The 27515-nt window shown below is 46.2% G+C and overlaps 1 protein-coding gene across 3 annotated transcripts; it reads right to left on the reverse strand.

Annotated features, from left to right (window-relative positions):
* Window positions 1–930: 930 nt before the first annotated feature.
* SNX8 (sorting nexin 8) lies at window positions 931–26999 on the reverse strand. Of its 3 annotated transcripts, none has more exons than XM_069734332.1 (11): window positions 26906–26999; window positions 21347–21516; window positions 19966–20083; window positions 15281–15402; window positions 14959–15039; window positions 14241–14401; window positions 13760–13886; window positions 2448–2516; window positions 2224–2373; window positions 1529–1678; window positions 931–1269 (listed from the first exon to the last, which is right to left on the reverse strand). In XM_069734332.1, the coding sequence occupies exons 2-11, from the start codon at window positions 21485–21487 to the stop codon at window positions 1156–1158; spliced, it is 1233 nt and encodes a 410-aa protein (XP_069590433.1). In that variant the 5' UTR covers window positions 21488–21516; window positions 26906–26999; the 3' UTR covers window positions 931–1155. The 3 variants fall into 3 exon arrangements, with proteins under 3 accessions (XP_069590433.1, XP_069590432.1, XP_069590431.1); XM_069734331.1 differs by having other exon boundaries at window positions 932–1269; window positions 26890–26980; XM_069734330.1 differs by having other exon boundaries at window positions 932–1269; window positions 26835–26972.
* Window positions 27000–27515: the final 516 nt, after the last annotated feature.

Genomic DNA, 27515 nt, shown 5'->3' on the forward strand with positions numbered 1-27515 from the left:
CACTTTTGTAACAGTTATTGCTATAATAACATACAGCACAGATTTTGCAGTCAGTATGAAATAAATAAAAAAATACCAACATTGTGTCTAGAGCTCCTATGCAAAGCAATGTCTCCATGGTTACAGACTACAAACAAACCTTTTGTAGTCAGATTGGTAAGGAGTGTCGTCCTGATGGGAGAGAGTAGCAGGCTCAGATTCACGTTCTTAGCAGTTTACCCATTGAGATATAGAGGTAAACTAATGTTAGATAGTTTTGATTTGCGGCTACTTAGTAATTGATCACACACACAAAGTTGCAGAAGTTTAAACACCCTTTAGATTGTGCATTTGTTCAATGAAGCTGCTTAACCTACGGAAGGACACACATCAAGCGAATACTGAAGCAGTAAAAGGCATGATGAAAATGTTGGATTTTAAGATATAACGTGGATGTACAGGATAAAGAATAGCGTCCCATTGAAGTGAATGGGCCTGAGCTGCAGTACCACACACAAACTAGTGTCATTTTATTAAAAGACTGAAGCCATGTTTGTCAAATCCTGTATAACCCCGTTAAGGCTGGCGCTATACAGCTCCATTAAGGCCGGGGCTATACAGCCACTTTGGCACGCTCAAATTTTGGCATGTGGCCCCCTGCCCGATAATAACCCCCATTAAGATTCATTATATCGCCCTCTGCCCAGGAGTCATGGAAGATCTCATCTCCCTCCTGGTACTAATCCCATAACCATTCCTGGTGGCCAAACAGAAATGGATTACATTTGGTCATTACCAATATTTGGTGTCCCCTCCCCATAAGGAAGGCAGCTGTGTACCAGGTAATGACCCCAAAACAACTGCTTCAACGATATAAAAATGTAGCTTAACAATGGCCATTATATATATATATATATATATATATTTATTTATTTTTTTTTTTTTTTTTTTAACAATTTTGCACCATTTGGATATCTAATTTATTATTTTAACTATTTGTTCCCCCTGGAGGCAAGCATTGCCCTGAAAGGGGTGGTCTACTGCTAAGCCCTCACACTCTGCTGGGGTCTATATCTAATATGTGTGCGTGCAACATCTAATCCATAGAGTTGCCTTAGGACAGACTCATCCAGGGCTTAAAATCCCATTCATACATGAATCACAGAGGAAATGATCCTAGCGAGAGAAGAAATGCCTCTCGTCTGGGGACAATGGTGGAGTCGCCAGGCTGGAAGATCCCACAAACAGACAATTCAGCTTCGGCTTCAGTTCATTCCAGACTTGGTTCATCTGCAAAGAAGCAAAAGTGAGTAATGTTCAACATATTCACTGTGCAATGTAATGTACTAGGGGAAAGCGGATTTATTTCATAACAGCGCCATCGCTGTCCACAGGCTGCATGTGGTATTGCACCCACGTCAAGGGAGCAGAGCTGCAATATCAGACACAACGTGGGCAGATGTGGAGCAGGTTCTGAAAGAAGGAAACCATGGTGTTTTTTTTTTTTGTTATTTTGATGAATATTACGGTATATTACTATAAAACGAACCTCTTTGTGTCCCTGAATCTGTGAATTGACAAAAGCCCCCAGGATGTGGGAGGTGAGGGGCAGGTAGATATGGATTAGCTGGGTTTCTTGGTGCAAACAAAACAAGGAAAAGTAATTCCTTAACTCCATGACCATGATGGCGTTCTCTTGCTGGAAGATAAAGAAGTATATAGTAATACAAATTATAATCGTATATAATAATAATAGTAGTATTAATAATAATATAATAGTATATATTAATACAAATTATAAGATCTCTATCAGTCACACAAATATACACATGTTTGGATGTAAAAGAAGCAACTGTAAAAAGACCCATGGAAAAAAAAATGTAACAATCATTATGCAGAAAGCTGCAATTAAAGGGAATATGTAATCAGAAATTGACCAATTGTTTAAGGATTTTATTTTGCTATTTTTTTTTTGTTTTAATTTGCCATCTATAGAAAAATATGATGTCTGCATGTATAGACTGATAAGACTATATAGATTCCAAATCGTTTATGCAGACATTCCCTTAAAGTGAAAAAAAAAAACCAATTCCATATTCTGGCCACTAGGGGGCAGTAATGGAGTAATCAGTGCTGGGATATTTGCTCCATGTTATTCAAATGTTACCAAGTGGATTAGTCAGCAGGGGGCGACAATGAGAAGCTCTTTCTATGTGTTACAGGGGTCGCTTTCTGGACGCTGACCTCCACAATGCGCGACTCCAGCTGCTCCACGGACTCGGCCTCCTTATTCTGCACGGCGGCGCTGATCATCTGCCTCTTCATCAGACTGTACTTGTGTAAGGCCTTCTGGTGCTTGTGCAGCACGCCCTTCTCGTGCCGCTCACACAGGTCCTGCACACATCACACGTGTTATATACCGCCACGAGGAACGCAGCAATCCTGTCCTGCACGGGGGGGTCACTAACCTTGTAGGACTGAAGAAGATCCAGGAATAGATTCAACTTTTCTACCACGTCAATTTCTTCAAGTTTACCCTAGAAATGGAAATAAATAAAAAAAATACTAAATAAGTCAGTTAAAGGGGTGCTCGAGATTTATGAGAACGCTCATTCATATAATAAAAAAAAAAATAATGAAAAATAGGGATTTTTGTGTGTACTCACCGTAAAATCCTTTTCTCCGAGCCACTCATTGGGGGACACAGGACCATGGGTTATGCTGCTGTCACTAGGAGGCTGACACTAAGCTGAGACAAAAAAAAGGTTAGCTCCTCCCCTGCAGTATACACCCTCATGCTGGCTTCCAGAGACACCCAGTTCAGTGCAAAAGCAGTAGGATAATAACAACAATATATCAAGTAACATTAGAATATAACATGTCAAACAAACAGTCAAAGACCAAAAAAAGGTAACGAGCCGTAAGGCTACCAGGGTGGGTGCTGTGTCCCCCAATGAGTGGCTCGGAGAAAAGGATTTTACGGTGAGTACACACAAAAATCCCTATTTCTCCTTCGCCTCATTGGGGGACACAGGACCATGGGACGTCCCAAAGCAGTCCCTGGGTGGGAAACAACACAACCAAATAACTCCGTGTACCATCTGACTACAAATGCGCAACGGCCGCCTGCAGGATACGCCTGCCAAGGGCCGCGTCCGCAGAGGAGTGAATGTGGACATTGTAATGCTTTGTGAAAGTATGCAGGTTGGACCACGTTGCGGCCTTGCAAACCTGCTCCGCTGTTGCCTGGTGCCGGATGGCCCAGGAAGCACCCATCGACCGAGTGGAATGAGCTCTAATCCCCGCCGGGATAGAACTGCCCCTGACCCGATAGGATTCCTGGATAGCGGATTGGATCCATCTGGCTATCGTGGATTTAGACGCAGCCAAACCCTTTCTGTGACCCTCCGGAAGCACGAAAAGGGCGTCCGATTTTCTGAAATGAGCCGTTCTGGAAATGTACCTCCTGAGAGCCCGTACCACGTCCAGAGTATGGAGAGCCTTCTCGACCCTATGTTTGGGCTGCGGGCAAAAGGAGGGAAGAATGATGTCCTCGTTAAGGTGGAAAGATGAGACCACCTTCGGAAGAAACGCCGTGGAAGGACGTAGGACTACTTTGTCCTGATGAAAGGCAAGGAAAGGTGCCCGGCAGGATAAGGCGGCGAGCTCTGAAACCCTTCTGATGGACGTCACCGCAACCAGGAAGGCAACCTTCCATGAGAGGACAGAGAGCGGAACGTCTTGAAGGGGTTCGAACGGAGGTTCCTAAAGAACCCCCAAGACCAAGTTGAGATCCCAGGTCTCTAACGGCATCCTGTAGGGAGGAACCACATGGGAGACTCCCTGAATGAAGGTCTTGACCTGAAGGTTGGCGGCGATCCTACGCTGGAACAGCACGGATAACGCTGAGATCTGACCCTTGAGGGAACTCAGGGCCAAGCCGGAGTCCAGACCAGACTGAAGGAAATTCAGGATGCGCGGGATAGAGAAAGCGAGCGGAGGGTGCCCTCGTAGCCTGCACCATGAGAAGAAAGTTTTCCAGACGCGGTGGTAAATAGGGGCGGAAGACGCCTTGCGAGCACTTAACATGGTGGGAATGACCTGCTGAGAGAAACCGGCACGAGTTAGAATCCAGGTTTCAACAGCCACGCCGTTAAACGTAGGGCCCCTGAGCTCTGGTGGTAGATCGGACCTTGGCGAAGCAGGTCTGGGCGGTCTGGTAACCGCAAGGGAACGTCGGCTACGAGCTGAACGAGTTCCGCGTACCAAGCGCGACGAGGCCAGTCTGGGGCGACCAGAATGACCGGAACTCCCTCCGTCTTGATCTTTCGGATCACCTTCGGCAGTAAGGGAAGGGGAGGAAACACGTAAGAGCTGAAACGGATGCCATGGAGAAATCAGCGCGTCTACTCCTATGGCCTGGGGATCCCGAGAACGTGCAATGAAGCTGTGGACCTTGGCGTTCAATCTGGACGCCATCAGATCCACGTCCGGGGTCCCCCAGCGAAGACAGATCTGATGAAATACCTCTGGGTGGAGTTCCCACTCCCCCGAGGCAAGGCCCTGGCGGCTCAGGAAGTCCGCCGCCCAGTTCTCGACTCCCGGAATGTGCACCGCAGAGATAATGGAATGGTTGGTTTCGGCCCAACGAAGGATGAGAGAGACTTCCTGCATCGCCGCCCTGCTGCGGGTACCCCCCTGGTGGTTGATGTAAGCCACCGCCGTGACGTTGTCCGATTGGACTCGTATTGGGTGACCCGCGAGCAGGGCGTGAAAACGACTCAGAGCCAGTCTGATAGCACGAATCTCCAGGATGTTGATGGGGAGTCTGGATTCCCGAACTGTCCAACGGCCCTGGGCAGAGTGGTGAAGAAACACCGCCCCCCAGCCGAGAAGACTGGCATCGGTGGTTACCACTAACCAGCGGATCGGGAGGAAGGACTTCCCCTGGAGAAGCGATGGGCCCAGGGTCCACCATACGAGAGATTGTCTGACCCGCGTGGACAGGGGGCAAGGGCGGTCGAGAGATGAGAGACTCCTGTCCCAGTTGTCCAGCAAAGCCTGTTGCAAGGGACGGAGATGGAGTTGAGCAAAGGGAACCGCTTCGATAGCTGCAACCATTTTTCCCAGGATCTTCATGGCGAACCGAATGGTTCGCGGACGAGGATGGCATAGCGTTCGGACTCCCTGTTGAAGCGCTTGGGCCTTGGACCGAGGAAGCAAGACCAGCCCCCTCGAAGTGTCCAGGATCATTCCCAGAAAGGAGATCCGACGGGCAGGAACGGGAGAGGACTTGTCCAAGTTGATCAACCAGCCCAGGCGCGAAAGAGAATCCAGGGTAATGTGGACGCTTGCCTCGCAGGCCTGAAAAGACGGACCCTTTATGAGGAGATCGTCTAAGTAAGGTAACACGACGACTCCTCGAGAATGAAGGATGGCCATGACAGCCGCCATGACCTTGGTGAATACCCTGGGCGCCGTGGCAAGACCGAAGGGTAAGGCCGTGAACTGGAAGTGGTCCTCCAGAACGGCAAAGCGGAGAAACCTTTGATGAGGCGGGAAAATCGGGATGTGAAGATAGGCATCCTTGATGTCTATCGAGGCCAAGAATTCCCCTCTTTCCATCGAAGAGATGACCGATCTGAGCGATTCCATCCTGAAGTGCCGGACTCTTACGCACTTGTTCAGAAGTTTCAGATCCAAAATGGGGCGCACTTTTCCGTCCTTCTTTGGCACGACGAAGAGGTTTGAGTAGAAACCTTTGAACCTCTCGTGTTCCGGGACCGGAATGATGACCCCGCTCTGGCGGAGAGCGTGAATGGCGCAAAGGGCGTGAGACTGAGCTCCCGAACTGGGGAGAAGAGAGGGGAAAAACCGAGTTGGAGGAGGAGAGGAGAACTATCTTGTAGCCAGACGATACCAGATCCCTGACCCATTCGTCGGAAACGACGGAGAGCCAGGCTTGCTGAAAAAGGAGTAGACGTCCGCCTACTCTGATGGTATCGACTGGCGCCGTTCCCGAGTCATTGAGACGGGAATCTGGGGGGTCTGGAACCTCGGGTTCTGGACTGCCTCGGTTTTCCGCGCCAGGAAGGATTCGGCCTGAAGGAGGGTCGAGCGTCTCTGTCTGTGCGAGCGGATCGGTCCGATCTGGGAAGACCGGTAGGATTGGACCAGGCTGGGCTGGTACGAAAAGGCCGAAAGCGAAAGTAAGGCTGGCGCTGGAAAGCCGCCTTGGGCCTCTGTTTGGGAAGGAACTTGCTCTTTCCCCCTGTGGCGTCGGAAATAAGCTGGTCAAGCTTTTCGCCGAAAAGGCGCCCGCTTTGAAAAGAGAGAGAGATCAGAGATTTTTTAGAGGAGGAATCTGCGCGCCACTCTCTGAGCCAAAGAGCCCTTCTGATAGCGATGGCGTTAGAAGCCGCCGATGCTGCGCAATTCGCCGCGTCGAGGGATGCGTACATCACATAATCACTAGCCATGGCTAACTGCTTAGCCAGGTCCGCCATCTCAGACGGGAGGTCCTGTTCATGAATGGATTTCGCTAGAGCATCCGCTCAGGAAACCATTGCCTTGGTCACCCAAGCCGCGGCGAAGGAGGGGGACAGGGAAGAGCCTGAGGCCTCATACACTGAGCGAGCTAGAGAGTCTAGCTGGCGTTCAGTGGGGCTCTTAATTGAAGCGCCGTCCGGGACTGAGAGAAGCATTTTAGAAGCCAGGCGCGAGACCGGAGGATCTACTATAGGGGGATCCGTCCAGTCTTTCACGAGATCTGCTGAGAAGGGATACTTTGATACCAGGTCCTTCTTACCCGAGAAACGCTTATCTGGACGCTCCCTGTGTCGCCTGACTATGTCCAGAAAAGCTGGGTGAGAGGCAAAAGATTTGTGGGAACGCTTAGTTCTGGTAAAAGAGACCGCGTGTTCCGGAGCGGAATTAGAGTCATCATCCACCTTAAGCGCGTGATTGACTGCTACAATGAGGGAGTCAATCGTGGCTCTGAACTCCGGAGCCTCCGGGTCCAATGATACCTCGGACTCATGTTCAGAGTCGTGAACGCTGCGAGCCCCCAAAGAGGGTGAGCGAGAGGTGGAGCTGCCACAGTCTGAGTGGCGAGGTGAGCGCTCAGGAGAGGTAGTGCGGATCCGTTTTCTGGATGACCGTGCCTCTTTATGGGGAGAGCGGCCCCTGCTGGCCGACGATTCCCCTGCTATGGAGGGATCTCTTAACACCTGTAACGGATTGCCCCGTTCCCCGGGATGGCGTTGGCTAAAAAATCCACGGACTATGAAAGTGAGGCGACCCACGGGGGGGACTAGGTACGCCGGAGTCGGTGGCGGTGGAGGGCTCCTGGGCACATGGAGCATCGCAGGCAGAGCAGAGGGGAGAACTTTGAGGCCTAGGAAGTGGGGCCTGGCAGGTGGTACACGCAGAAAAAAAGGTCGTGTGCACCTTAGAGGATTTTTTGGACCTTGACTGGGACATGATTCTAATGCAAAAAAATAGATCACAGGGTCTATAATGTAGGGAAGCAGAGGGCGACGCTGCAGAGGAGAGGCTGACGAGGTCTCCTTACCCTGGTCCTGTGTCCCGTTGTCCTGAGAAGGCAAACTGTGTTGCCTGAGATGAAACCGGCTGCACGTGGGCGCTGTGACACCTAGACGCTGCGGCAGAGCTGAGCTGCGGCGTGCAGTGAGGGACCAAGATGGCCGCCGAGATCAGGAGAGAGATCTCGGAGGCTGCGAGAAGCGCCAGGACCGGGGGGCGGCGCCGCCGATGACGCGCGGGGGGGGGCGGAGCCTATCGGCAGCGTCCAGCCGCTAGGCCGAAGCCGGGGGCTAAATTTGCGGCTTCGGTCCGGTGCGCGGCCGCAAAGTGCCAAAAAAAGGGGAATGCTTCAGCCCACGATGTGCGCTACCCAGGAGGAGCCCTCCGACCGAAAAACCGGCGATCCCCCCCCATCCCCCACGAGACACTTACCCCATGGAGGTGAGAGGTGCCTTAGGATGTCAGGGACGGTGCAGAGGTTGGGAAGCCTCTATCCACCAGCCCCAGACAGGGGGGTGGAGAGGAACCGTCCACCACCTGAATCACAAAGAGCATTGGTGATGCAGTGTGGTCTGCACGGACGCCACAGAAATAGAGCCTCTGTACAGCCGAGGGTAAAACCTGGTGGACAGGGCAGATGTCCGGCAATAAAAAGCCTGGCTGGAGAGGAGGATACTGGAGGTAAAACCCAGTGCTCGTCTTTATAAAGTGGGGAGATCGGCGCCCTTTTAGGGAAAAGACCGTCGCCCAAAAAAAGGTCAGCTCAGGCAGTGGCTCCCGCGTCGCAGGAGAGGATACGGTGAGGTGAAACTCCCGTGCTCGCCTGTTGCTGTTTCGGGGGAGATCGGACCTTGAAAGAATCCGTCGCCCCCTTCGTCCGGAATAGGAAAGTTAAAAAGGAAAAAATCGTGAGATCAAAAATCAGTGTGCCTCCTACGGACACTAAGCTTGAACTAGGTGTCTCTGGAAGCCAGCATGAGGGTGTATACTGCAGGGGAGGAGCTAACCTTTTTTTTGTCTCAGCTTAGTGTCAGCCTCCTAGTGACAGCAGCATAACCCATGGTCCTGTGTCCCCCAATGAGGCGAAGGAGAAAGTTATATCCCCACCACCCAACAACAAACCAATACAATTAAACAGGTTCTTTGCTGGTTACAGGAGTTTATGGCTTTATCCGGGTTAAGCCACATCCAGGCTGGTAGAAGGCCGCCCCTTTAATACTCATAGTAACATAGTAACATAGTTAGTAAGGCCGAAAAAAGACATTTGTCCATCCAGTTCAGCCTATATTCCATCATAATAAATCCCCAGATCTACGTCCTTCTACAGAACCTAATTGTATGATACAATATTGTTCTGCTCCAGGAAGACATCCAGGCCTCTCTTGAACCCCTCGACTGAGTTCGCCATCACCACCTCCTCAGGCAAGCAATTCCAGATTCTCACTGCCCTAACAGTAAAGAATCCTCTTCTATGTTGGTGGAAAAACCTTCTCTCCTCCAGACGCAAAGAATGCCCCCTTGTGCCCGTCACCTTCCTTGGTATAAACAGATCCTCAGCGAGATATTTGTATTGTCCCCTTATATACTTATACATGGTTATTAGATCGCCCCTCAGTCGTCTTTTTTCTAGACTAAATAATCCTAATTTCGCTAATCTATCTGGGTATTGTAGTTCTCCCATCCCCTTTATTAATTTTGTTGCCCTCCTTTGTACTCTCTCTAGTTCCATTATATCCTTCCTGAGCACCGGTGCCCAAAACTGGACACAGTACTCCATGTGCGGTCTAACTAGGGATTTGTACAGAGGCAGTATAATGCTCTCATCATGTGTATCCAGACCTCTTTTAATGCACCCCCATGATCCTGTTTGCCTTGGCAGCTGCTGCCTGGCACTGGCTGCTCCAGGTAAGTTTATCATTAACTAGGATCCCCAAGTCCTTCTCCCTGTCAGATTTACCCAGTGGTTTCCCGTTCAGTGTGTAATGGTGATATTGATTCCTTCTTCCCATGTGTATAACCTTACATTTATCATCGTTAAACCTCATCTGCCACCTTTCAGCCCAAGTTTCCAACTTATCCAGATCCATCTGTAGCAGAATACTATCTTCTCTTGTATTAACTGCTTTACATAGTTTTGTATCATCTGCAAATATCGATATTTTACTGTGTAAACCTTCTACCAGATCATTAATGAATGTGTTGAAGAGAACAGGTCCCAATACCGACCCCTGCGGTACCCCACTGGTCACAGCGACCCAGTTAGAGACTATACCATTTATAACCACCCTCTGCTTTCTATCACTAAGCCAGTTACTAACCCATTTACACACATTTTCCCCCAGACCAAGCATTCTCATTTTGTGTACCAACCTCTTGTGCGGCACGGTATCAAACGCTTTGGAAAAATCGAGATATACCACGTCCAATGACTCACCGTGGTCCAGCCTATAGCTTACCTCTTCATAAAAACTGATTAGATTGGTTTGACAGGAGCGATTTCTCATAAACCCATGCTGATATGGAGTTAAACAGTTATTCTCATTGAGATAATCCAGAATAACATCCCTCAGAAACCCTTCAAATATTTTACCAACAATAGAGGTTAGACTTACTGGCCTATAATTTCCAGGTTCACTTTTAGAGCCCTTTTTGAATATTGGCACCACATTTGCTATGCGCCAATCCTGCGGAACAGACCCTGTCGCTATAGAGTCCCTAAAAATAAGAAATAATGGTTTATCTATTACATTACTTAGTTCTCTTAGTACTCGTGGGTGTATGCCATCCGGACCCGGAGATTTATCTATTTTAATCTTATTTAGCCGGTTTCGCACCTCTTCTTGGGTTAGATTGGTGACCCTTAATATAGGGTTTTCATTGTTTCTTGGGATTTCACCTAGCATTTCATTTTCCACCGTGAATACCGTGGAGAAGAAGGTGTTTAATATGTTAGCTTTTTCCTCGTCATCTACAACCATTCTTTCCTCACTATTTTTTAAGGGGCCTACATTTTCGGTTTTTATTCTTTTACTATTGATATAGTTGAAGAACAGTTTGGGATTAGTTTTACTCTCCTTAGCAATGTGCTTCTCTGTTTCCTTTTTGGCAGCTTTAATTAGTTTTTTAGATAAAGTATTTTTCTCCCTATAGTTTTTTAGAGCTTCAATGGTGCCATCCTGCTTTAGTAGTGCAAATGCTTTCTTTTTACTGTTAATTGCCTGTCTTACTTCTTTGTTTAGCCACATTGGGTTTTTCCTATTTCTAGTCCTTTTATTCCCACAAGGTATAAACCGCTTACACTGCCTATTTAGGATGTTCTTAAACATTTCCCATTTATTATCTGTATTCTTATTTCTGAGGATATTGTCCCAGTCTACCAGATTAAGGGCATCTCTAAGCTGGTCAAACTTTGCCTTCCTAAAGTTCAATGTTTTTGTGACTCCCTGACAAGTCCCCCTAGTGAAAGACAGGTGAAACTGTACAATATTGTGGTCGCTATTTCCTAGATGCCCGACCACCTGCAGATTTGTTATTCTGTCAGGTCTATTAGATAGTATTAGGTCTAAAAGTGCTGCTCCTCTGGTTGGATTCTGCACCAATTGTGAAAGATAATTTTTCTTGGTTATTAGCAGAAACCTGTTGCCTTTATGGGTTTCACAGGTTTCTGTTTCCCAGTTAATATCCGGGTAGTTAAAGTCCTCCATAACCAGGACCTCATTATGGGTTGCAGCTTCATCTATCTGCTTTAGAAGTAGACTTTCCATGGTTTCTGTTATATTTGGGGGTTTGTAACAGACCCCAATGAGAATTTTGTTACCATTTTTCCCTCCATGAATTTCGACCCATATGGACTCGACATCCTCATTATCTTCGCTAATATCCTCCCTTAAAGTGGACTTTAGACAAGACTTTACATAGAGACAAACCCCTCCTCCTCTCCGATTTTTACGATCCTTTCTAAACAGACTGTAACCCTGTAAGTTAACTGCCCAGTCATAGCTTTCATCTAACCATGTCTCGGTTATTCCCACTATGTCAAAGTTACCTGTAGATATTTCTGCTTCTAGTTCTTCCATCTTGTTTGTCAGGCTTCTGGCGTTTGCGAGCATGCAGTTTAGAGGATTTTGTTTTGTTCCAATCTCCTCGCTGTGGATTGTTTTAGAAATGTTCTTACCTCCCTTCTGAGTATGTTTTCCTGGATCTTCTTTGTTCAAGTCTAATGTTTTTCTTCCCGTCCCCTCTTCTTCTAGTTTAACGCCCTCCTGATGAGTGTAGCGAGTCTTCTGGCGAATGTGTGTTTCCCAGGTTTGTTGAGGTGTAGTCCGTCTCTGGCGAGGAGTCCATCGTACCAGTAATTCACACCGTGGTCCAGGAATCCGAATCCTTGTTGTCTGCACCATCGTCTTAGCCAGTTGTTTGCATCAAGGATCCTGTTCCATCTCCTGGTGCCATGCCCGTCTACTGGAAGGACAGAAGAAAAAAAACTACCTGTGCATCCAGTTCCTTTACTTTCTTTCCCAACTCTTCAAAGTCCTTGCAGATTGTCGGTAGGTCCTTCCTTGCCGTGTCATTGGTGCCAACATGTATCAGAAGAAATGGGTGGACGTCCTTGGAGCTGAAGAGCTTTGGTATCCTATCGGTCACATCCTTGATCATCGCACCTGGAAGGCAGCATACTTCTCTTGCGGTTATGTCCGGTCTGCAGATGGCCGCTTCTGTGCCTCTCAGCAGTGAGTCTCCCACCACCACCACTCTTCGTTGCTTCTTGGCTATACTTTTTGCTGTCACTTGTTACTCCTGACCTAAAGTCGCCGTGTAGACTACAGATCGTAATGATGGTGATCCAACCGTGCTGAATCTCTGTCTACAGTCACTACTGTTACTAGGAATCATGGCACCAGCACATCACGATCTTATGATGCATGGCCACAAGGCGCAGTATATTAGTAGCCACAAAGTACTTAGAAGGGAATTTCCCTTCTATTTTTTTTTAAACAAAAAGGTTCATCTAAAAATCAGATTAAAAATATAAAAATTCCAATTTTCACATTAACATTGAGCCCAATATTAGACTCCTCCTACTTCCTGTTGGTAACACGCACATTAGCAGCAATGGATTGACTCAGACCCAATTTGCTTGTATTAGAACAGATATCTTGAGCATGCAGAAATCTGGGCAAAGGTCATTGCAAATAATAGAGGAGGCGAGCTGTGACATCACCTATGGTGAATGATGGATCATGTGTTATCTACTGTATATAGAGGTGTTATCAGTCATTGTACAGGAGGAGGAGGTGAGCTGTGACATCACCTATGGTGAATGATGGATCATGTGTTATCTACTGTATATAGAGGTGTTATCAGCCATTGTACAGGAGGGGGAGGTGAGCTGTGACATCACCTATTGTGAATGGTGGATCCTGTGTTATCTACGGTATATAGAGGTGTTATCAGTCATTGTACAGGAGGAGGAGGTGAGCTGTGACCTCACCTATTGTGAATGGTGGATCCTGTTTACTGTATATAGAGGTGTTTTTCATTGTAATCCTGTATGTGATGATAGTGCTGACAGTCACCTATGAATAGCAGGAAGTATGAATTTAGTAATAAGCCTAGTGGCTAATGTGAAAATGGCATGATTTCAGATTTTTAATATATATTTTATTATAATCATAATAACAGAATAGTGAAAATTTACCAAAAAATGTATCTGACAACCTGCATTAAGAATAAAACACCAATTTTAACAAAAGGCCATTTTCTGATGGCTCATTACCTTTAACTAAATTAGGTCCCATCACATCACCTATTGTGAATGGTGGATCCTGTGTTATCTACGGTATATAGAGGTGTTATCAGTCATTGTACAGGAGGAGGAGGTGAGCTGTGACATCACCTATTGTGAATGGTGGATCCTGTTTACTGTATATAGAGGTGTTTTTCATTGTAATCCTGTATGTGATGATAGTGCTGACAGTCACCTATGAATAGCAGGAAGTATGAATTTAGTAATAAGCCTAGTGGCTAATGTGAAAATGGCATGATTTCAGATTTTTAATATATATTTTATTATAATCATAATAACAGAATAGTGAAAATTTACCAAAAAATGTATCTGACAACCTGCATTAAGAATAAAACACCAATTTTAACAAAAGGCCATTTTCTGATGGCTCATTACCTTTAACTAAATTAGGTCCTATCACAACAGTTTACAGAGATGGGTTATAGTTACCTGTTGTGCCGCCTTATCCGCGAGTATGGTAAACTCTACAGACAGCCCTTTAAGAGCCTGCTTTAATGCTCCCCAAGAGCTGTGAGCCGCCCAGGGAGGCAGAGGAGTAGTGTCCGAGCCCAAGGCACTGTACAGGAGGAGAAGACTGATAGTTATCACAGATATTACAGTACACCAAGAGATGCCTCTTACAACAGCTATTTCTATCATTCATTTTGATCATATTCCTATATAGGAATATGGTTTTCATCATGAGAAATGATAATTCTGGCTGTGTGCAGTCACCACTAGGGGGAGCTCAGTACACATCAATGGACAGTGTTGTATCCGATGATCATTCTGTACATCTGTATGCAGTGAGCTCCCTCTAGTGGTGACAGCAGTTGATGAAGAAGCAGTAGTTTAGCCTCAGTCCTCACCCACTTCCCTGCCTCTGGCCACTGACCTGAGCCGCACATTGTGACACTTTTCACTGCCTTACCTTAGCTCCTTTCCAAAGCCTAGTAGATCGGTAGCATTATCAATAGCCCGTGTGGCCATCCTCTCTAAACGATCCCGCAGTTTGTAGAAGCTGTTGAAGATATTCCTGATCAGTTCTCTGCTGGCAGCAAACTGAACCTGGATATCAGCGGGGAGGAAATCCTGAGCGAAGCAGAAAACACAGGAAACTAGGAGATGTACAAGTCATAAAAACACATCCACAGTTTCACGGCCTCTGCTGCAAGTTATACTCTACATGGCTGAAGTCTGGTTTGAAAATGGAAATTGATGGTGAAAGGCCAATCCTTATGAATCACACATTGCAGGTGCCCGCCACATAATGGAGATTGGGGCCATTTATGGCCCCATTATCAAAATAGGTGGAATCCACATCTATTGGATGTCTCATGTCAATGTGAAACAAGAGAGGCTTGGATATTTTCAGAAAACCCAATTTCATATGGGTTTGCCTTTTCCATGCCACCAGCCTGAACTGTCAGTCTTCAGGAGGCCACCATCCCTGGCAAGCGGGAAGACAGATGAGCACACCCCATGTAGGTGTCTTCTGCACAATAGAGCTCTAAAGGAAGTTGTTTCAGCACTGTTATATGATCCAGAACACAGCCACTTACTGAACTAGATATCACCTCTAAAAGATGCCGACACTAAATGGGACTGCCATGGGCACGGACTATACCCCAATAATGATAAACAAGTACCTTGGCCTGTGCAGCAAATGTAGTTGTCATATATTCGTCTCCAATCCCACGGATGGATTCCCGCATTCTATTTTGGACATCCTGATGAGATAAACAAATTAATGTTACCAAGAAATATACACAAATGTCGCAGCAGTGGGACAGTTTATTGCTGCCATATGGCAGGGGTTTTCTGGCTGAAAAACAAAAAAAAGATTACTCAATATAAGAAAAATAAATCTCATCTTCCCCCCACCCTTTGCTAATGAAAGAAGCCAGCCCCCTTCATACAAATCATTGATACTTTTTTTTTTTTTTGTAACAAAATTGTAATTGTACTCACCTGACCATTATAGGACAGGAATATATTCACAAGGATGTCATCCCAGAAAGAAGGATGCCTGGCAACTAAATTGATAAACCTCTTTAATGCCCGTCTTCGGGATTCAATAAATTCCCGGTCAGCTGGAAAATAGAAAATATATATGTTAATAAATATTCTACGCATCAATGGTAATTGAGGAGGACTCGTCTCTTGTTTAACTTCTGCCCTATATTATAATAATTCCAGACAGTGAGTATATATATTATTATTATTATTTTTAAATCAGTTTTTAATACTTTGGATATTTTCATACATGCACCTTTTAATTTTTAACTGGGTGGGTACTCGGGAATGAAAGTTGTGAATTTTGGAAATCCGGCAATTTTGAAGCATCATGTGACTTTGGTTGTATAAAATCTTCTCTTTTTCTACAAGTCATATTGGTATCAGCCATATGGTGTGACCCACATCCACTATCAGAACGGACGGTAACAACAACATTCACTAAAGAGAAAATGCATATTCATGCTAGCACAAAGCCACGGCCATTTCTCCACAGTCCCCCAGGAGCCGTTTTTGAAGGCAACAACGCCAGGCCACATGTTGGTCGTGTTACCGTGAACAGCCTCTGCCTGTGTGGCCTTAACGTGCTACTGTGGCATCTAGGACATCATTGGTCGGTGATTACACAGGAGCTGCCAGCAGTGGATCTTGATGATTTGCTAAAGTGAATTCAACAGCAAAACGTTCTTCAGACGACCATTAATAATCTCACTGATGGCAGCCGAGGCTGGAGGTTCTGGGATTTCTGGACGTGGTGCTCGTACTTCAGACATTTAGAATATTGAATTTCAATTTGCATTTCATTATGTCTCCATCCTGTGATTTACAGAATTCCACAACTTTTCCTTCTAGGAGTTGTCATTTTAATGTTGAGGACTTTATTAAAGGTCTAGATCTTCACCACAAAAATACCCACTTAGGAAGTTCCCCTTTTTGTCAATTTCTTTTTCTGAATATAAAATTATAAAATCCCCCTTGGAGGTTATAAGATGTAGTTTTGGGGGATTTCTAGGTTTATTTATTTAAATATACAAGTATCATTTTTGCCTAGTGTCCTCCATACTGTGCATTTGCCAGCTGTTATTATACAGGGGCTACATTGGAGGATTTACTAATACGCTGCAATACTGCATAATTTTGCGGTGTATCGAATTTCCAGATGAGCATTTTCTAATAAAGTAAATAATGATAAATATATATGCTAACTCAAATTTTATATATTCTTAATATACAGTATATTCTTGATATATCTATAAAGATTTTTTATGTGATATATATATATATATATATATATATATATATATATATATATATATATATATATATATACACACAACAAAAGTTTTAGACCGCACCAACGCCTCTGTCAATTAGCTGGCACTGCTCACCTGCAGTGGAGGTGTAGTCCTCAGATTCCGGGTGCTGTAGCCGAATAGACAAATGAAGTAATCCAAAACAGAAGAGAAAAGAGGCAGCACTCACCGATCTTCCGAGGAGACAGGTAATTTTATTACTCACAATAAAATCTTCACGGCCGGGGGAGCTCAAATACTGAATGTGGCAAGCCTGACGACGGCCGTTTCGCGCCTGACCCGTAGAAGCGCCTGTCAGGCACGAAACGGCCGTCGTCAGGCTTGCCACACTCAGTATTTGAGCACCCCCGGCCGTGAAGATTTTATTGTGAGTAATAAATTTACCTGTCTCGGAAGATCGAAGATCGGTGAGTGCTGCCTCTTTTCTCTTCTGTTTTGGAGAGAGATATATATATATCCCCCTTATAAAACATTTTTTAAACAGCCTCTCCCTTAAATAAAGCTAATGCTCTGTGCCGAACTGTTTAAACTAATGAAGTATAAGACAAAAATATTTATCCAAAAGGAAAAATAAATAAGATACAATATCTATAGCTCACGTCACAAATGATACTATCATACATGTGTATTGTACGTAAAAAAAAAAAAAAAATAGCTCTCAGAAATATTGTTAATGAAAGATTTTTTTTTTAAATTATTAAAAACAAGGAAATTAAAAAAACAAGAGTCACTATCAGTACCGAGTCATATAATACAGTTACCAGATCATTTTTTTTACCCCAAAGTGACGATCGTAAAACTAAAACCCAGAAGTCATCAGCAGAATAACATTTTTTTCCCCCAAATTCAGAGTTTGGTATTTTTTCCCCCATTTTGATCATTTTACCAAGAAAAGTTGTGTAAATGTAATTTGAAAAACAATTATTATATAGTGTTGTGTCTAAGGCTGAAGCTACCTCGCAACGTAATACAAGCACAAACCCTCGGTGCAGTGGGCGGCGTTCATTTACTTTGCCGCGGCTTCTACGTTGCACCACGACGTGTGATGTTTGGTTACAGGATGTGTGTCGGACATCAGGATACCTGTGGTCAGGCCATACACCGCGGTCGGGCCATACACCGCGGTCGGGCCATAGTCTGACCGTGAAGACGGCCTTATCCTCATGTCTGACAAGCGTCCCGCAGCCAAAGATCACACTGCGCCGCGATGTTTGAAGACAGCGCAAAGGGTTAAATCTCATTTCCGCTAATTAAAGGCTCTGTGATCCTCAGAAAAGGAGTCATCTAAGAATTTGCCTCTCTCCCTTGAAGTGGCAGTTCTCTGTAATTTAGCATTTTTACAACTATCTGCCGTCACATCAGCCGTGATCAAAGGACGAGGAGCAGGGACTGTGACAATCCCGTCATCCGTCACCCGACTGGTAATACCGGCCGCACATCCTTCCTAACAAAATCTATGCCGTTTCATAAAAAGGACCAAAAATAACTCATCATCTCATTGAGAGGAACGCAGATCTGCACGGATTTGACGCCATGTCGTTCCACGCGCTCCATTGGGGGGGAAAAAAAATAAGTATTTTTAGTCTGCGATTGACTTTTTTTTTTTTTAACCACTATCAAAACCAAAATCTTTGACAGTCATAGTAATATATACAAGTCTATGTTCGGCTTCAAAAATCCCTGGGCTATGTCCGGTATTGCAGCTCAGCTCCATTACAGCGCCACTTTTATCCCCGGGCTATGTCCGGTATTGCAGCTCAGCTCCATTACAGCGCCACTTTTATCCCTGGGCTATGTCCGGTATTGCAGCTCAGCTCCATTACAGCGCCACTTTTATCCCCGGGCTATGTCCGGTATTGCAGCTCAGCTCCATTACAGCGCCACTTTTATCCCTAGGCTATGTCCGGTATTGCAGCTCACCTGCACTTTTATCCTTGGGCTATGTCTGGTATTGCAGCTCAGCTGCACTTTTACCCCTGGGCTATGTCCAGTATTGCAGCTCAGCTCCATTACAGCGCCACTTTTATCCCTGGGCTATGTCTGGTATTGCAGCTCAGCTCCATTACAGCGCCACTTTTATCCCTGGGCTATGTCCGGTATTGCAGCTCAGCACCATTATAGCGCCACTTTTATCCCTGGGCTATGTCTGGTATTGCAGCTCAGCGGCACTTTTATCCCTGGGCTATGTCTGGTATTGCAGCTCAGCGGCACTTTTATCCCTGGGCTATGTCCAGTATTGCAGCTCAGCTCCATTACAGCGCCACTTTTATCCCTGGGCTATGTCTGGTATTGCAGCTCAGCTCCATGAGGGTATGTGCACACGTCAGGATTTTTAGCATTTTTTTTGCGGAATTTCGCTATAAAAACGCTATAATTCTGCATTAAAAACGCTAAAATTATGCATCCTATCATTTAGAATGCATTCTGGATTTTTTGTGCAGATGTAAGCGTTTTTTTCAGCAAAAAAAAACGCTTACCGCTAAAAATCCGGACATGCTCTATCTTTTTCCGGATTTCTAAGCCAAAATGACATTTCGGGGAGAAAAAAAAAAAAAAAAAAAAAAACACACACCGCAAAAATTCCGCAAAAAATCCGCGCAATTTCCGCGAGAAATCCGCGCAAAAAAAACGCGGATTTCTGGCAGAAATCTCAGGATTTTGTCAGGAAAAAATCCTGACGTGTGCACATACCCTTACAGCGCCACTTTTATCCCTGGGCTATGTCTGGTATTGCAGCTCAGGTCCATTACAGCGCCACTTTTATCCCTTGGCTGCCTTTAATTTTTTTGCTAAATCTAAGAGCATGTTTTCGTCTGATAAAACCCATTTTGAGACCACCATCTACTCCTACAGCTGTATGTGTAATTGGGTAAATGGTTAACAGTCACTCCCTTGCTCCCATACCACTACACACCTACCTGGTGACCCTGCGCTGCCACACTGAGCTCTACCCATCCACGTCCTATGGTAAATCTGCACATTATCATATACAGACGACACATAGTGCCGTGTATGATGGCGGGGTATAGTCAGTGGGCCGTATGCTCAGTCCGGCGTGTCCCGGGCATCCACAAGAAAGCAACACATTTCCGTGCTTGTGAAATTCTATTTTTTTTTCCTGCAAAGCCTTAAACATTTTTTTGGAATCCCCTAGCAAGGAAAAAAAAAAAATGTGGCGTATCGGTGAACCACAGCAATATTTGCATAAGGGGCTTTTTTTTTGGGAACCAGGCCTGAACATACAGGATATCACCGGCCCCTTGGGACAAAAAGAAAAACAAGAATTGACTGAATGAGGGGCTAGGAAAACACGCAGAATAGCGATACCTCCAATCATTCTTTTGGGCGGCAGCGCCGGTACCACCCGGTACGGATACTTCTGCAACAACATCTCCTGGAACACGACAAAGTCGTTGTATCTTCTGTACACGGAGGATTTAAAGAACTGCAAAAACAAAGCACAAAAATAATCCAAAAATAATGCTTAACCCCTTCCTGCTGGAGACAAGTTTCATTTTGGAGACGTCCATTTTTTTCCTCCCTTTCTTTGAAGGCCCACAACTTTTTATTTTTATGCACACATGGCCGCAGGAGGGCTTGATTTTTTGTTTTTTTTTTGCGGGACTAATTTTAGTTTTGATTGACACTATTCACTTTACCAATATAATGCACCGGAAGGGGGGGGAATCTACATGTTGTGAAATGGTAGAAAAAAAGAAAAACAATCGTCACGAAATTCCACCATTGGATTTTGACGTTCATTGTACAGTAAAAATGACGTAAGAACTTGATTCCGTAGGTCATTGCGACTACAGCGACACAAAATTTGTGCGGTTTACTTGACACCGATATACGGTGTCAGAAGCAGACGCTGGGGGCATGTGGGGCAAGCACTACAGATCAGCTCCCATTCACTTCCATAGGAGCTGAGCTGCAGTACCTGGGAGCGGCCACTACACGGTGTGTGGCACTGTGGTGCTCCTGCTACATACACTGTGATCATCCGGCGACCGCGGCTCCGAGTTTCTGCTAAGTGGTGGGGGTTGTGGATGTCAGACCCCCACCAATGTGTTATCGATACCCTCTCCTAACGATGGCTCATCAATACCTTAATCTTGGACAACCCCCTTTAAAAAGGCGTTTCTAGGATACCAAAACAGCGCCATTTTTGCCCATAGGCCATGTTTAGTACTGCAGTCCAGGTCTCTTCAAATGAATGGGACTAACTCATTCTACGACATAAGGGAGCGCGGTTTTAGGTAGAAAATTTAGATCAATGACGCTTCCTCATTTTGGGTGATCCCTTTACCAGTCAGACCATAAACACCAGTCATCATCATTTGTCATAGATATACGTGGGATGACCCCAATGATTAAGTCTGAGACCACCACTGATTTTCAGAACGACCAAAGCCCACACAAACCACGGTGCGCTTGCTCATATCCACCACTAGGGGAGCTAACTAGTCTTGTAAAGTGCGCTGGGAGCCGCCGGGTTCCCTTTAAGATAATTGTGGAACTAAAGGTCAGACACCAACCAGTGATGGCAACTCTTAGTGATTGGAATACCCCTTTAAATTACAGTAAAGTGAAACGAAAACTAAACATTACAACAATGAGATGAATATGAAAGTTTGAAATCAAATATTTTGGAGGATTTGGATGCAAATATAATCCCCTCCTGGGCGCGGAGCAGGAGCGTCCTCACCTGGCTGGACACCTCATACTCCACGTGCTTAAGGAACAAGCCTTTCTTCTCGGGGATGAGCTCCACCTGCACGGTATCATGTCCCAGCAGCTCCTGTAAAGTGTGCGGCAGCATCAGAGGACGTCCGGGGGTCGCCTCCATTGTGCAGCATTCAGGACCGCTCTTCACACCTGCAAGACGAAAAAGACACCCGTCCAGTTACCCTCTCCAGCATCCCGTCATTACCCGACAGGTCCAGTCCGTTCCAGAGAAATTAATATGCAAATGAGGCTGAAGAGCTATGGTAGATCTGAAGCCTCCGTCCCTCCAGCTCTATCCCCCGCCTCCTGCTTGACTCACAGCCTATATGCTGTGTGACATCAGGCACAGGAAAGAGGAATAGAGCTGGAGTGACACAGGCTTCAGATCTGCCAGAGCTCTTCAGCCTCATTTGCATATTCATTCATATGCTGATTTTTTCAGTAACAGAGGAACGGACTGCTGGACTTGAGCATATAAATAGATTGGAGGGTTGGATTCCTGCTGACAAGTCAGAAAATGGATGAACATAAGTTATTTGGAATTAAAAATTTACATGAATCTTAGGGAGTTTCTTTTTTTTTTTTTTTTTTTAAAGAAGTAAAAAGGAAGCGAAAGTTTCTGCAAGAGTCATTTATATATGAGATAGAGGTCAGTAGATGGCTCTCTCTCCCGATGGACGCCCGGACCCCCATATATCCCGCAACCAGTCGCCATCACCAGGCAGAAGGTCCCCATACTGGAGGTGCAGGACTATAGTATCTTATCAAAGACCATAAAGGTCTAATTTTCTTTTTTTTTTTTTTTTTTTTTTTTTATTACAGGGGCCTCAAGAATGATTGTCCATCTAGGGGTCCGGACTTCTTACACTTTGGTCCCTCATTAAATGCTACGTATTTTTCAACCCTATGATATCTTATTGCCACGCCCCCAGAAAGTCACAGTGGAGTCCAGTTATGGAGGTCCTCAATGCTACAGGCCTAAATTAAAACCTCTGAGTAAGAAGAAAGTAAATGTTGGGACTTGTCATCCAAATTACCGAGAATCTCATCATGAAAGCCGGAAACTTCCGCAGATTACAGACATATTCACACCCACCCGCTGATCCCTCCAGTGTGCACCGAGGTGACAGAGTCCACAGATGAGAGCAGACACGGATGAGTAAACCTTCTACAGTGGGAGACATTTATTAACCGAGACCCTACAGACCTGCTCGCCACAGGACTAGCCTGTACATTGTGTAAGAGGATGAGGCACAAATTACCGTGGCTTTAAGGGATGATTACAGGGAGTTTGCCACCAGGTATTTACTATGTAATCTGAGAGCAGCAGAATGTAGAGCCAGAGACCATGATTCCAGTGATGCATCACTTACTGGGCTGCTTGCTGAACTTTTGATAAAAATCACGGTTTTAGCAGCAGGAAATAATCAATAAAGGCCTAGTGAACTGGCAGCCAGGTAGTCCAACCCCGCCACCAGCACTAATTGGCTGCTTTCTATGTACACTGCCAATCAGTGGTGTGGGTTATACAGAGCTCAGCATTCAGAGCACTGCTAGATCTGCAGCAGAGAAAACAAGGATTTGATCAAAAACTACACCATGCAGCCTAGTAAGTGACACATCACTGGAATCAGGGTCCCTGCCCCTGTATTACGCTGCTCTCAGATTCCCTTTCATAAAAACAAGGAAACAAAAAATTCTTAGACATTCACGTTACATAAAGTAGATGAAATGTGACCGACATGGACAGTTGGTGATCGCCGATGGCGGCTCGATCGATTGTTGGCGAATACAAACTGATCGGCTAATAATGGCTTCCTAGTCTCCCTGGTCTGAGCCATGAGCCCTCCGAATAGGTCACAGTAGAGGGGGCGATGGTCCTCAGCAGATCGCAGCAGCTTCAGCCGAACAGTACGAGCTGCTGGATTCTCCATCAGTCCAGAAAATAACGTCCCCCCCAGCCTCAATCACAGCGGGTGATGGGAGCGACATCCTTCACCTGTCTTACTCCTCTCTGCCAGACCCCCCACCGTGGGCGGAGGACCCCCGAGAACGCGGCTCTATATTTATACAGACTTTACCGCCGCACTCTAACAAGGCTTCTTTTCATATAGGCGGGTCAGGGAGGGAGCGAGGAGCCGAGCTCATAAATCTCCACGGCAGACCAAGAAATCTATAAATACCGAAGGAAAAAGCGAGACCCCGATATAGAGCAATACTGGGGTGAGAAGAGGGATTAGATTCCCCAATCACATTTTGGGTGTAATTAAAGGGGTTGTATAGTTTCGGAAAACTCCTGCATGCTAAAAAAATTAAAAAAAATTTAAAAAAAAAAAAAGACAAATTGGCCATTACTCACCCTCCACCGCTGCTCCAAATGCCTGATTGTCTGCGGCGCTGATGTCATATGGATTCCAGTAATAACTGAGATCACCCGCTCTGTGCCAAAAACTTGGGCAGAGATGCTGAACTCACCGATTTGCTGCTGCATGGTCGACGGGACGTCAGATTACAGACAATAAGGGTAGGTGCAGACGATCAGTAAACGCTGCGGGTTGGACGCTGCGTACTTGTGCAGCGTCCAACCGGCATCGTCCAGATGTTACAGCATAGTGGATGCCCTCTATGTGTGCACAGACGCCCATGGATCACCAGCGGAGACAGACAGGTGGCGCGTCTTTGCAGACCGCAGCATGTCAATTAATCTTGCGGAGACATGAGTGTCCGCAAAATAAATCTCACCCGTACAATGTATTGGACACAGTGATCCCGCACAGTTCACGGAACACATATGGAATCACCTGTGTTCAAAAACCGGCAGCAGACATGTGCTGCCGGTTACTGAACGTGTGCACATACCCCAACAGACATCGGAGAAATAGAGACTCAGCAATGGACCTGGGGAGGGGGAGTGAAGAAAAGTTTTTTTGTTTTATTTAGCAAATCGCAGGTAGGGGTTTTCCGAAGTGGTTAAGAAGAGGCTGCTCACACTGCTGTCCACCCTGTTTATCTGATCTAATACTGGAGGTACCAGGGTGCTGAGGTAAGAAGAGGCTGCTCACACTGCTGTCCACCCTACCTGATCTAATACTGGAGATACCAGGAGTGATGAGGTAAGAAGAAGCTGCTCACACTGCTGTCCACCCTGTCTATCTGATCTAATACTGGAGATACCAGGGGTGCTGAGGTAAGAAGAGGCTGCTCACACTGCTGTCCACCCTGTCTATCTGATCTAATACTGGAGATACTAGGGTGCTGAGGTAAGAAGAGGCTGCTCACACTGCTGTCCACCCTATCTGATCTAATACTGGAGATACCAGGAGTGATGAGGTAAGAAGAGGCTGCTCATACTGCTGTCCACCCTGTTTATCTGATCTAATACTGGAGATACTAGGGTGCTGAGGTAAGAAGAGGCTGCTCACACTGCTGTCCACCATGTCTATCTGATCTAATACTGGAGATACCAGGAGTGATGAGGTAAGAAGAGGCTGCTCACACTGCTGTCCACCCTATCTGATCTAATACTGGAGATACCAGGGGTGCTGAGGTAAGAAGAGCCTGCTCACACTGCTGTCCACCCTGTTTATCTGATCTAATATTGGAGGTACCAGGGTGCTGAGGTAAGAAGAGGCTGCTCACACTGCTGTCCACCCTGTCTATTTGATCTAATACTGGAGATACCAGGGGAGCTGAGGTAAGATGAGGCTGCTCACACTGCTGTCCACCCTGTCTATCTGATCTAATACTGGAGGTACCAGGGGTGCTGAGGTAAGAAGATGCTGCTCACACTGCTGTCCACCATGTCTATCTGATCTAATACTGGAGTTACTAGGGTGCTGAGGTAAGAAGAGGCTGCTCACACTGCTGTCCACCCTGTCTATCTGATCTAATACTGGAGGTACCAGGAGTGATGAGGTAAGAAGATGCTGCTCACACTGCTGTCCACCATGTCTATCTGATCTAATACTGGAGTTACTAGGGTGCTGAGGTAAGAAGAGGCTGCTCACACTGCTGTCCACCCTGTCTATCTGATCTAATACTGGAGATACCAGGAGTGATGAGGTAAGAAGAGGCTGCTCACACTGCTGTCCACCTTGTCTATCTGATCTAATACTGGAGGTACCAGGAGAGCTGAGGTAAGAAGATGCTGCTCACACTGCTGTCCACCCTGTGTATCTGATCTAATACTGGAGATACTAGGGTGCTGAGGAATGAAGAGACTGCTCACACTGCTGTCCACCCTGTGTATCTGATCTAATACTGGAGATACTAGGGTGCTGAGGAATGAAGAGACTGCTCACACTGCTGTCCACCATGTCTATCTGATCTAATACTGGAGATACTAGGGTGCTGAGGAATGAAGAGGCTGCTCACACTGCTGTCCACCTTTTCTATCTGATCTAATACTGGAGATACTAGGGTGCTGAGGAAAGAAGAGGCTGCTCACACTGCTGTCCACCATGTCTATCTGATCTAGTACTGGAGATACCAGGAGTGATGAGGTAAGAAGAGGCTGCTCACACTGCTGTCCACACTGTCTATCTGATCTAGTACTGGAGATACCAGGAGTGATGAGGTAAGAAGAGGCTGCTCACACTGCTGTCCACACTGTCTATCTGATCTAGTACTGGAGATACCAGGAGTGATGAGGTAAGAAGAGACTGCTCACACTGCTGTCCACACTGTCTATCTGATCTAATACTGGAGGTACCAGGAGTGCTGAGGTAAGAAGAGGCTGCTCACACTATTGCCCCCCCCCCATCTGAAAGGTACTGGTTCTGTCCAGGTCATACCTCGGAGCTCCCTACTGCACCAGACCTAACAGTCTAGGATGGTTTCTGAGTATAACAAGATGGTGGCCATTTAATGTATTATAATTACAGTGATCGTCTCCCTGAACAAGAAGAATACGATTTGCTAACTAAACAGATTTAGAAATCCTTAATTCTATTTTTCTATTCCTGGAGAGCCCCTTTAATGGCGCCATGGGGAGTGCGGCCCTTTGATCCCACGCCGGTGTCTGTATCCTTTGCTCCAGCAATGACATGGGGAGGTGACTGTAGCAGCCTGTGATTGGCTGCAGCGGTCATGGGCCAAGCACAGGAGTGGCAGCAGTACATGGGTGAGTAAAGGGAGATTTGGGGAACCCCGGTCCCATTTAATCAAAACATGCAAATGAGTCAGAGTCCACTGATCCTTAAAGGGACATACACATCGCAGTACCTACCGTGACCCGGAGAGATGGATGATCGTCACAACATTGCACGGATCAATCACCGCCATTACTGCTCAAGAATATCTCAAGAAAGACTAAATGTCATCAATAACGATCACAACCGACCCCTCCTCACAGACAGAACGACCCCTTCACAGTCAGATCGCCGCGTACCCCCATTACTGCTATAGATCTCCTTCCCGGGATCACGTGACATATTACTAGACAGAACCCCATCTAATCGCACACTTACAACCGGCAATGAAGAGGTTAATGCGCAGAGTGACGTCACGGCCGGCGCCTTCTACCTTCGGGGGGCTTCACCTGCAGTCAGTGTCTCCCTCGCAGCTCGACCCTCTGTACTGGCATCGCGCTCCGGGCCCCGTCATGTGATGCGCTGTCGCCCCGCCCCCTCTGTACCGCGTGACTTCCTTTCCTTAGTAACGGCCCAAACAGGCTCGTAGATGTGGCGGAAGAGGCTTTTTGCCAGGAGTTATCGGCGTCAGTGACGTCATGACGTACGTGTACACATGCGCAGTGTAGTTGTGGACGTCGCCTTGAAGGGGTGTGTGGTTTGGGATGAATAAGTGGAGTATATGTGTCACACTGAGGAAAGTCCTGTATATTTCTAACAATTTGGGCTCACAAAGAGTTTTTCAATGTAAATTTTTCAGGCTGGAAAATCCGCCTCTAAAAACGCTTGTAAAAGACGCCTGGTGTTTGGTTGTGGTTAGAAGCAGATTTTTATGATGATTTCGGAACTGATCAGCTTCAAAAACCTCTGATCTATCGGCTCCTGCTCCGTCACTAGGGGGGCACGCAGGGGGCACGAGATGTGCTGCAGGCAGCTTCTGGTGCTTAGTGTAGACGCTGACGTATGAGGCGCAGCACGGATAAAGCGCGGAGTCCGTGGTGCGGCCATTTCTCCAGTGTC

This window comes from Ranitomeya imitator, chromosome 7 (assembly GCF_032444005.1).
Source record: "Ranitomeya imitator isolate aRanImi1 chromosome 7, aRanImi1.pri, whole genome shotgun sequence".
Lineage (NCBI taxonomy): Eukaryota > Metazoa > Chordata > Amphibia > Anura > Dendrobatidae > Ranitomeya > Ranitomeya imitator.